The 11,976-nt window shown below is 36.6% G+C and overlaps 1 protein-coding gene across 2 annotated transcripts; it reads left to right on the top strand.

Annotated features, from left to right (window-relative positions):
- The first annotated feature begins 4,216 nt into the window (after positions 1-4,216).
- Positions 4,217-10,418, top strand: LOC105951171 (protein INVOLVED IN DE NOVO 2). 2 transcript variants are annotated; one of them, XR_016031838.1, is made up of 6 exons: positions 4,217-6,406; positions 6,512-6,693; positions 7,668-7,757; positions 7,866-8,153; positions 8,400-8,646; positions 9,774-10,418. XR_016031838.1 is itself a non-coding variant. In XM_012974562.2 (6 exons), the coding sequence occupies exons 1-6, from the start codon at positions 4,828-4,830 to the stop codon at positions 10,011-10,013; spliced, it is 2,589 nt and encodes an 862-aa protein (XP_012830016.1). In that variant the 5' UTR covers positions 4,217-4,827; the 3' UTR covers positions 10,014-10,418. The 2 variants fall into 2 exon arrangements, 1 of the variants encoding a protein (XP_012830016.1); XM_012974562.2 differs by having other exon boundaries at positions 8,437-8,646.
- Positions 10,419-11,976: the final 1,558 nt, after the last annotated feature.

Raw genomic sequence — 11,976 nt, 5'->3', positions numbered from 1 at the left:
AAAAAAATATTTTAATTACTGTCTTTGCCTACTATATTACTGATTTACTGTTGGCAACAGTAATTTAACTGACTGAGACAGTAATTTAATTACCCGAGACAGTAATTTTAATGTATTAAGTAACTTTATTGTCTTGGCCTTCAATATTGCTGTCTTCGATCGTAATACTACTGTCTACGACCGTAATATTACTGCCTCCGACCGTAATATTAATGTCTCGTGCAATTATATTACTGTTTGTGACAGTAATATTAGTAATATTGTTGTTCGGGAAAGTAATATTCATATTCATATTATTATTATTAGTAATATTGTTGTTCGGGAAGATGGCTAGCTACTCTTCCCACTCCTAGTGATCCAACCTGTTTGTTGATTTGAAATTACAGGCCTGCTCTGACTTCAATATCTCCATATTTATTGGTTGGATTGCCAATCTCTTCCGTAGTATTGTATATCCATAAGTCCGGAAGCTACTGCCAAAATTTCAGGTCCATCTGATCACTGGTTGATTTGTGGAGAATTGTTTCTCGCTGGACTGCGCAGAAAATCCAAGAGCAGTTTTTCAGAATTGCCTTTTCACATCACCGGCTTGTGGCGGAGCGTGAAGGCGCGTGAAGACGACCCTGATGCCGGCGTTGGCGGTAGAAGAATCTTCCACCTCTTAGGTTTAAACTCGTATATTCAATCCACGCAGCATTAGATACGTGATAGGCTAAGTACAACGAAGAAGAACGAGAGGAAAATGAAGATGCCGATGCAGCGGCGACTGGCAGCGGTTGGTGGCGGAGGTAGGGTTTCGGCTGCAAGGTGGACAGCTGATTGAGGGAGAGAGGCTAGGGTTTCAAGCTTGTGATGTGTTGTTGTCGTGTCTTTCACAAGACATATAAATCCTATTTATATGCTCCTTGTGAAAACCCTAACACGCTTAAGTTGGGCTAAGTCCAACAACATGAGCCCACTCTCTTTCTCGGCTCGTTTATATCAAACGAATGCTCGCAAAAGTATAAAAATTATATTTTGATGACGAGCACAAAATTCTCGTCGATACGAGTACCACTTTGCAATTTTCCAATTTTCGAAATTGGAAACCCTAATTTAGGACTCGCCAAATCAGGAAACTTCCCAATATAGAAAGTTCACTAACTTTTCATCGGATTCTTTTCCTCTACTTATTCTCATCTGTAATTAAAAATTACGAATGTTGGACTCAATCACATTGACTTCCAACTACACTAAGATTAACTAATTAATTTTAGCTCGTTGCATTAAGGATCTCAAGTACACGACCAGTGTGACCCTCGATGGTTCAGGTGTAAGCTAGTCGTAGGTCCACAACACATTGTGGTTTAAACTCGTCCCTAGAGTTATAATAAAGTTGAAGCTAGTTTCAACTTCACTACCCAACGAATCAAGATTGGCGTCTAGCAACTACGCATCGTGATTCCCTAGATACAAATGAAGTGCCTGCAAGAACCGTGTGATATAGTTAACGTACAGTACGATCCCTTTGATACATATATCACGATTGAACTAGAGACATTGGTTCATCGAGATCTCTTTATGAGTTCAATAGCTGTGTGGACGTTCTTGTTTGACTTAGAGAAACATATTTCTCTAAGCACGACACTTTCAACTGTGGCCATAGAATTCATGGATTATAAATTGCAAGAACACACAGGATATCCATGACTCATCAATCGATCGAATCCCCTACTACAATGCACATACCTCCAACTAGATTTTGGACTCCACGAACACTGGCCCTTGGGGCGGTTCTCGGAGGAACTCAGAGACATGTCACGATACAGCTGGTCCTCTAGTGAAGTCACGGTGAAGTCTAGGTCTTAAGGATTAATGGTGTACAACTATATTATAGAAACCTCTACTCGATTATTAGGCACCACTTAGAGATCTCTAGATTGAGGGAGTTCAGTGAACTCATCAACTTATGAGCACCCACTTATGTATGTCGATGTCACAACACCATTGACTGATGAGACACAATACACATACACTAAGTGCTAGTCTCAAATGGGAAAGGCCGATATCCTCATTAGTGGCGTAACCCGTTGACTAGGAACTATGTTTGACAGTTACTATACTTAACTAAATAATCTCACAATTCTACTAGATCTATTTATAGTAATTAAGTAACTGTAAGGACTGTATCTATGCTTATGCAAGGGACAAAGATATAAAATGCCAAACATTTTATAGAATTTATCATTAATATGAAATAGATTATTTACGAGTATCGTGAGAAAACACAACAATTAGTTGGCTCTTCGGTCACCTACTCTAACAAGGTAGTCCCACACATTGAAGTTTAATGTACTCTCATCTGAAGAAATGTCTACAACTGTCTTTTCGGGCATGATACCACAGGAGGTCCAGTTACGGGCGTCACCTCTTCATCGTCTTCCGATGACAACGCGATAACCTCTTCAACTTGCGGGTTAGCTTGAATAGCGGGCGAGGCGAAAATGGTTTGTAGATCTTCCCATTTGGAGTCACCGTATGTACGATAAGCCCAAGCAAACGTGTGATCCTACATTTTCCAAAAAAAATTTTGGGTGAGTGAACAACAAAAAAACCATATTATTTCGTTTGGACACATTTCTGAAAAAAATGAGAATTAATACCTTCAAAATTTGTTTCCATACATCATCCCGCGGTTACAGCGTTAGTTGGTTGATCCCACTCCACCCCCGGTAGAGTTAACATCCAAGTAAATGTATCGTACCTCATTTCGAGAATGGATAAGTTCCTAAGAAAATATTTTGAAGAGAAGTGTTTGCCATGTTTTTTTTGGATAACGTTTTTTGCCATTCGGATGGAATCTCTTATTTTTTTTCCAACAACGAAATTCCCCAGACGAGCTTGGTAGAACAAAAACTTGAATGAAGGTATCATCCACCTTCTCATCCCAATCTAACTCATACATGAAATCAACTTGGGAGAAGATGATGGATGTTTTGGCAGCCATATAATGATATTGGGATGAAGAATGCAGAAGCAAATTTTGCATATGTTTGTGGCTTGGGAAAGTCATTTGAAGTTCATCTATGTATAGGCAGGAACGGGGTACTGTACTACATTTTCTTCCCTATAACAATGATGATTTTCATGAATTATGTTACTTTGCGTAGGAATATATCATTTGACAGCAAAAAAGAATATTGTGGTGCAGAAAAAACACAATATTCTCTACACAACCACTGTAATTATAGAATCTGCTAAACTAGATGATAATATTCATTTGAAATTTGCCAAATTAAAAGAATAATCATAAAAAATAGATAATAATTTATTTACTGTCAATAATAGAAACATACAATAAGCAAAATACAACTTTTTATTGTTTTACTACACCATAGATAAATGAGTAGTAGATCATAACTAAAAAGAAGAAGACCATTACAACTACACAATAATTAGTTATACTACAATGTATACAACACCACCAACTTAAGGAAAAGTAAGACCAGAGCAAGTGGTGAACATATAACAACCGTTCTGTAGAATTTCGTTTTGCTAGCTTCAAGATCCAGCTGGAATTTCAACCCTTCAATTTTTTCCTTCAATACATAAATAACGCTACTGGAATTTTCATAAAATTCGTCGTCAACCGAAGAACTTGCATTTTAAATCATGTTGGATATTATAATTTTATAAAAAAATCTTGAGCAATTCAAATTTGGCTTTTACTTTTAAATGAATAACTGATATAAATAATTAATTAACAACGAATATGGAAAATTGACCAACTAAATTACCCTCCTTCGTTCCGGACATGAAACAAACCGACAACCTGGATCGGCACTCGTCGACGACGTCTTTACTGTAACTTCAACCCACAGTAGCAAAATAGCGGCACTGCTTCATCAAAATGACAACCACAACGTGTAGAACCGCCTCCACGTGCCCTCGCACCCAAAGAATTGATGCCACTCATGGTGAGATGGTGAACAATACGGTCAATATGAACTATTGGAACAAACAATCGATATGATTTTTAGATGAGCAAATCGTATGCCATACAATTGATAAAAGATGATGAGTTAGGGCAAAAAAAAAATTAACTTGGGGAAAAATCAAAATATATGCATCTTTTTAAAGAAGTGTCCCCTGCAAACATAAAGATATTTTAGAATATTTTAGATGGCCCCGAGGGGGCACTTTTATAATTTCACACAATGTCACAATGTTCGGAATCAATCAAATAAAACTAATGCAAGATTGATAAGCTATGATGCCACAATCCAAATGTTCGAATCCAAGATACCAAACTTGAGCTACGTACCAATTCACCTTTTCGAAACAGCGTAAACCGACCAAAATAATCCAATCCCACCAAAACCCTTCCAAGAAACCAAATTGTATTAAGTCCCATGGTGGGATCGTAATTACAGAAACGATGCGTAAGTGCTCTCCAGTAATCGCTGCTGGGGCTGTATCTACTGGTCATTGCTTCGGCTCCCAATTAGCTTACTTTTTCAATTTCAACACAAATTTTTGAGAATTTTCGAATTAATCATTTTTATGATTTAGTTGAATGTGGTTGGATTTTAGCAAATTCAGCTCAGATGCTGCAATTTTGGTAAAATTCTTCCAAAAATTTGTGAAATTCACAGGAAAACGAAGAAACCAGAGGGCGACTATGCTTAATTCAGACGTCAATGCAGATTTTCAGAGTTTGTTCTTTTCCCCTTTTCTGATTACCTTATGGATGGGTGAATCCCTAATAGATTCAATTTAATTCGGTGAAATGGAAATAATTTAATTCAATTTATTTCTCTATTTTCACTGATTGAGAATGTGAGAGTGATGGAAATTATTTGGGAGCATAGTCCAGAAAATGATTACGAGAAGAAGATGTACGAGGAGCTGAAGAATGGTAAGTACCAGGTTAAGATATCTAACAAATCTTACGCATGTCCCTACTGCCCGGAGAAACGAACCCGAGATTTCCGGTACGAGGATTTGTTGCAGCATGCAACTGCAATCGGCAGTTGTAGTTCGCAGAATGTGAAGAGAACCGAACGAGACAAGGCGAATCACGTCGCGCTGACAAAGTACTTGCAAACCGACATAGCTGTTCTTCCCGCAGGTGGTGGTTCGAAGCCGCCTTCCGCTAAGAGCCATGCTGCCGCCGTTTTAGAACAAGGGTTACAAGGCCGTGACGAGGTTTTTGTCTGGCCATGGACCGGCGTCATGGTCAACATTCCCACCGATTTAAAGAATGGTCATTACGTGGGGAAGGGTGGTATTAAATTAAGGAATCAGTTGGCGAAGAGAAAATTTAATCCGATCAGAGTTCGGCCTTTGTGGAGTTACCAAGGCCATTCGGGAACTGCTATAGTTGAGTTTCATAAAGATTGGTCTGGATTAACCGACGCCATGTCGTTTGAGAAAGCTTACGACTCCACTAATCATGGAAAGAGGAATTGGTTGGCGAAGACGGACAAAAGTTCGGACGACGTCTATGCATGGATTGCTCGAGTGGACGACTATAAATCTAATAGTATTATTGGAGAAGATCTTCGCAAGATTGGTTACCTTAGACCCATATCGGATATATTGGAAGAGGAAGCTCGAAAGACTAACATATGCCCATATTGCCCCTGGAGAAGGACGATAAATTTCCAGTATAAGGATCTGTTGCAGCACGCGAGTGCGATTGCCACTTGTAGTTCGAAGAAAAGAACCGCAAAGGACAAGGCGAACCATCTTTCTCTGGCAAAGTACTTGCAAATCGACTTTGCTGTTGCTTGTGCCGGCAGTTCCACAAAGCCGCCTTCTTCTTCTGTTGTAGTGGAAGCTGTTACGGATTACGACCCTAGTGAAATGCTTGTCTGGCCATGGAGTGGCGTTGTTGTAAATATTCCTGTTGAGTTGATAGATGGTCGCTATGTGGGGGAGAGTGGTAGTAAATTGAGGGATCGGTTGTCGAGGAGAGGGTTTAATCCGATTAGGGTTCGGACTTTGTGGATTGACAAATGGCATTCGGGTACTGCTATTGTTGAGTTTCGTAAGGATTGGTCTGGATTTGCCGATGCTATGTTTTTCGACAAAGATTACGAGGTTAACAATCATGGAAAGACAAATTGGTTGGCAAAGACCGACAAGAGTTCGGATCTCTATGCGTGGATTGCTCGTGTAGATGACTATAATGCTAACGACGTTATTGGAGAAACTCTTCGTAGATTCGGAGATCCAAGAACTGTGTTGGATATCATGGAAGAGGAAGCTCGAAAGACTAACAAGCTTGTAATTAGTTTAACGAATACTTTCGAGTCGAAAAAAAGGTGCTTGCTTGAGATGGAGAGTAAAGTGAAGGAGACTGAAAGCTCTTTAAGCCAATTGATCGTGGAAAGGGATAATATTCGTCGAGTTTACAATGAAGGTTTTTTTTCGTGCGTATAGTTTTTTAGGATGTTTTTCGGAATCAATGTAATCGGATGTCTGTTTGTACCTGATTTTACTCTTCTTTTTTTTTTTGGTGGATCAGAGATAAGAAAAATTCAGTCGAGTGCGTGGGATCATTACAAGAAGATATTCAAAGACCATGAGAAGCTGAAAGTTGAATTAGAAACTCAAAAGAGAGATCTCGAGCGAAGGGGTCAAGAGCTGATGAAACGTGAAACACACAACAAAATCGAGAGAGAAAGGCTCGCTGAAGAACTTGAACAGGTTCTGTATATCTTTCTTCGATGTTATGATGAGTTGTATCTTTAATGTTTATTTTGGCTAAAATTGATTGATCGCTGAAAATGAGTTAGTATTTCCCTTTCCTCTGAATTTTCTGAATATTAGTAAATCCGTAATTGATTGATCTTTACTGATGATAGCAAGTGGTATGTTCAAGTAATACGTAAATCCGTTTCCGAGTTTCATGTTTTCTAATTTTTACCTACACTCTAGGTTAAAATATCTTGACTGACTTGAAAGCTTGATTCTTGTTGAAAGCTACATTGTGTTGACTTTTTTCTTTCTTTTCTTTTTTTTTTTCTTTTTTTTTTTAAATCAACCTGTGAATATGCAATTTATATGGAGCAGATGTGTTTTACTAAATATGTTATTTTCTGCATTCGTTCCTTGCACTTGAAATATTTGAAATGGGTGGCTGTGGGATTCGAACTCAGGACCTTTTCATTTGGCCTGGCTCTGATACCATGTTGACTGACCGTCTCAACCAAAAGCTTAAGCTGTTAGTGAAATGTATCATTTAGGTGGTGTTTGCAAATGCTTTTAGAAATAGATTATGAGCTTTTTTATGCACATAATCTGTTTTTAGGTTTTTGCAAAACAAGCTTTTGCTTTTGCTTCTCTTAAAATAAGCTGCTTTAAGCTACAATTTTAAAAGCACCCATGTACCTGCTTCTTTTATTTTAGTTAATTTTCCACTTTATTACAACTTAACTCACAATCACTAACTTCTGCATTTAAATAAGCTTTTGTAAACACCACCTTAATATTAATATCTCCAATAAAGCATCCTTCTCTAGTTGGCTTATGCTACCATTTGTAGCATGATAACAATGCCCAAATCCCATATAGAAGTCAAATTTGATAATTGTTTTAATGAATTATGTATCTTTCATTGTGCACCATGCTCTGTAATTAAGCATATGTAATTAACCTTTTAATAACGATTTTTCATCCAGAATGCTGTTAAAAATTGCTCTCTTCAAGCTGCTGCCAAGGAACAACGAAGAGCTGATGAGAATGTAATGAAATTGGCCGAAGAACATAAGGTACTTTATTCTTCTCATTTACCATAGGATTACGAGTGGACTTATTTCAGAAGGTCAGGTACAAAATTCTGTAATAAATTGTATGCTACGCTGCCTTTGTGATATCAGAAACAAAAGGAGAAGCTCCATAAGAGAATTATTCAATTGGAGAAACAATTGGATGCAAAACAAGCAGTGCAGCTTGAAGTAGAGCAACTGAGAGGTAAACTAAATGTGATGATGCACATGGGGCACGAAGGAGATTTACGAGTGTTAAATAAAGTGGAATTGCTGATCAAGGCATTGAGAGAGAAAGAAGAAGAGCTTCAAGATTTGGAAGCTTTAAACCAATATTTAATTTTGCAGGAGCGCAACAGAAATAATGACCTACAGGATGCTCGGAAAGAATTGGTTAATGTGAGATTTTTAAATTATTTTTGTATATTGAAAATAAAAGTTCACTCCTTTGCATGAATTTATCTGTTTTCGTTCAGAGTTAAGTCTAAATCAGTACCTTCTCTTTGTCTATGATGATATTAGGATATGAAATCATGCAGTTTTAATTTGATCATAGAAGCAAGCTAGGCTTTTCTTTTTGTTTAATTTTCTACGACTTTATTTTTGTTTTTTCATTTTTTTTTTTGGCCCCTTTTTGGGACAAAGTATATGGAGTGGAATGGCTCAAAAAGTTGCTTTCTAGGGCTTCAAAGAAATATCAATAAATGGTCGTATTGGCGTGAAGAGAATGGGGGAGCTCGACAGCAAGCCATTTCATGAAGCAATGAAAAAAAAGTATAATGAGGCTGAAGCAAATGAGAGGGCCTCCGAATTGTGCTCTCTGTTCGAAGAGTACCTTAGAGACCCTGAATGGCACCCTGTGAAGGTTGTTGACGTTAATGGTACACATCAGGTATGGCTTTAAAGCATATATATTAAGAAATTGTCGAGCATAATTCATGACAAAGTTGTCCTAATTAATAATAGTAAACGAGTTGTTGAAAATGCTTCAATTATTAGTCTAGTGCTTACTGCCTAGTTTGGATAACGACCTAAGATTAGACTTGACCACGGTTCGGTTCGGTTCGGGTTCCGATTCTGATTTTGGAGGAACCGGAACCGAACTGAAAATATCCGGTTCTTTACGGTTCGGTTCCCGGTTAGAACCGGCCGGTTCTGACTTTTTTTTTTTTAATATATATATTAAAATTACTTAAGAACGACTTAAAAATAGTTAATTTAAAAAAAATACTTCAAAGACTTAAAAAAAAAAAGTAAAGCTTTTTTTACAATACTTTAAAAAATATTTTTTTATTAAAATACTTAAAAATATTTTTTTACTTTTGGAATTTTTGAAGGAAATTCAATTTAAAAAAAAAAATTACTTTTAAATTTTTTTAAAATCTGACCGTTAGGAGCTGCCAATTGTGTGTAAATTCCGTCAGTTCTCGGTTCCAACAATGAGGAACCGGAACTGAACCGGTTCCGGTCAAACTGGTTCCGCTCCGGTTCTAAAACCGTGGACCCCGGTTCGGTTCCGGTTCAGGTTCCGGTTCTAACCGAACCGGTGGTCATGTCTACCTAAGATTTATTTCCTATTACACACTCACTTTTTTCTGACCATCTGCGTCAAACTGATGTGCACCAACTTATTTGTTAAATGATTTAATAATCTGAATACAAATTTTCTGATTTCCGTAGCATAGCGTAAACTGATGTTTATGTTTTATAGCCCAATGGGTATCTGCATATTTGAATTGAGATGTAGTATAATAGTTTACGGAATCAAATAGTTAATGGAGTGGTAGCGCATGTGCAAGACTCAATTTAATAAACTACTATGGTTTTGACACATACATTAACGAAACTGTCCACGTGAGAGTAAGAGAAGGCTATTGAACTTGTGTATAATATTTAGATTTTTTGTCATAAAAATGACATGGAAATCGAAAATTAATATCACGTTACGATTGATTTCTAGAAACTCTGGTGCATTAAGAATTTGGAAGGTAACTGACTTGTTGGGGAGGTTTATTACAGGCTGTGATAAAGGAAGATGACGAAAAACTGAGGGACCTGAGGGAAAATTATGGTGAAGAAGTTTACAATGCTGTGACATCAGCTTTGTGTGAGATAAACGAATATAACCCGAGTGGAAGGTACATTATTTCTGAATTGTGGAACTATGATGAAGGCAGGAGAGCTAACCTCAAAGAAGGAGTTGCAGTTTTACTGAAGCAGTTGAGATTGTACAAGCGAAAGAGAGGAGAAATCGATTAACTTTGGGATTGGACTATCTATTAGCTTAGTTTTGGTTTTGAGTCTAGATAACAAATAATTGAATTTACACACAATCATATACATATATGTATATGTCCATGTGTGTAAATCAGTGAAGGTCATCGGGTGTAGAATAGAATAAACAGAGACTTTGTATTGGATGGTTTTTGGTTTGGACTAGTTGATCTTGGGGCTAATTTAAACCATGTTCACATGGGAAAAAATTGCCACCGCCGGCAGCGTTGATTTTTTTTTTCCAGAATTTATTTTTTGCCTCGGTAAAAACAGTAATATTATTGTCGTTTAGAGTAATATTAACTATATTACTACTTAACACAATAATATAGACAGTAATAATGCTACATTACTATTATCTAGCACAATAATAAGGGGTTTTCGTGAGGAGGTCCCGATCAATCTGTATTTATTATTCTAGATTTAGTACTATATCACTTTTGCCAAACTTAGCCAAACTTAGAGCGTGTTTGGTTAAGCTTATAAGATGTTAAAATGAGCTTATAAGATGTTTTAAAGTTTATAAGCTCTTCCAAAGTGTTTGGTAAATTTAAAAAAAAACAAATCTTAATTGGATTTTAAATAAGTTGTTGGAGAACAAATAAGATCTTTTTAGAAAAATACTTCTACCCTACCATTTTATTTAAGATCTTATAATGAGTAAAAATAGGAAATAAGCTCATGATCCAAACATTCTGAAATAATTTATGGTCCCGAATTCGTTTAATACAGAGGTGTTGTATAAAGTGTTATGACACTTGTATGAACATGCAGCGAAAATATAAAAGCAATACTCAGATTAAAAATGTTCACGTGTAAAAACTTGTGAACTTGTCATTTACAGGACAGAAAAATTATATTAAAACAGTATTCCAAGAATACAAAGAGAAGATGTACGAAAACTTCTTCCTTATGAATGAATCATTCTCATGATCATTCTTACATTCAAATCTAGAAACAAAAAGAGAAATATTAAAAATTCTAGATTTCAAAGAATGTACTCGTGAGGAGTTGTAGACGAGTGAAATTTAATCCAAAACAAAGGGGCAATTATGCAATTATGGGGGCAAGGAGTTTCATGCAAACTCAATGGCAGTTCCGTAATTAGATATTTGAATATAAATCAAATCAAAATTGCATGCCATGAAAAGTGGCATATATTAATATTTCTCTATTTTAATTCTAGGGATTTAATATTGATTCCTAAATTAAATAGATAATTGATTTTAAATATATATATTGACCAATAGGATTATTTCTTCTTCCTGAAGTTACAAGAGATAAATATCAATTTAAATCGGGCCAATCAAATCGCGCCACATCATCAGTAAGGCCCATCAAGGACTCTTATTCTACCACTATAAATAGGGACCATCCCTTCACAATTAAGAACACAACTGAAGAAGAAGAAAATCCGTAGGAGAAAATTCTCTCTACAATATTCAAGTCGTTCTTCAACAAATTCAAGGCGTTCTTCATCAAATCGAGGGCGTTCGAGGGCGTTCCTTCATCAAATCGAGGGCGTTCTTCAACAAATCAAGATCGAATGAAGATTGAAGGGCTAAATCCATCAAGAACTCCAAGATCTTCAAGTCAAAACCCGTCAAAGTTCAACAAATCAAGATCGAAGGAAGATTGAAGGGCCAAATCCATCAAGAACTCCAAGATCTTCAAGTCAAAGCTCTTTAAAGTTCAGCGTTCGATCCGAGATTCAAGTCGCATGACCCTCGGAAAACGTTATTCAAATCCAAATCAAATCCGGAGAAGATCAAGTCAACGACCCGACTCCGAAATTCAAAGTCAAACGCATATTGTTCTTGAGAGAAGAATCAGAGGATTAAATTAGAGTTAATAACCCGCAATATTTTATTTTAATTCAATAAAATTATATTTGTGCATGTTTTTCTTGTTTGTCTAAATCGCAGATAAGAATTTGTTGTTACAAATT

The sequence above is a fragment of the Erythranthe guttata genome, chromosome 6 (assembly GCF_056151865.1).
Source record: "Erythranthe guttata isolate IM_541 chromosome 6, IM_541, whole genome shotgun sequence".
In the NCBI taxonomy this organism is placed as follows: domain Eukaryota; kingdom Viridiplantae; phylum Streptophyta; class Magnoliopsida; order Lamiales; family Phrymaceae; genus Erythranthe; species Erythranthe guttata.
This window is presented reverse-complemented; position numbering and strand designations above follow the sequence as displayed.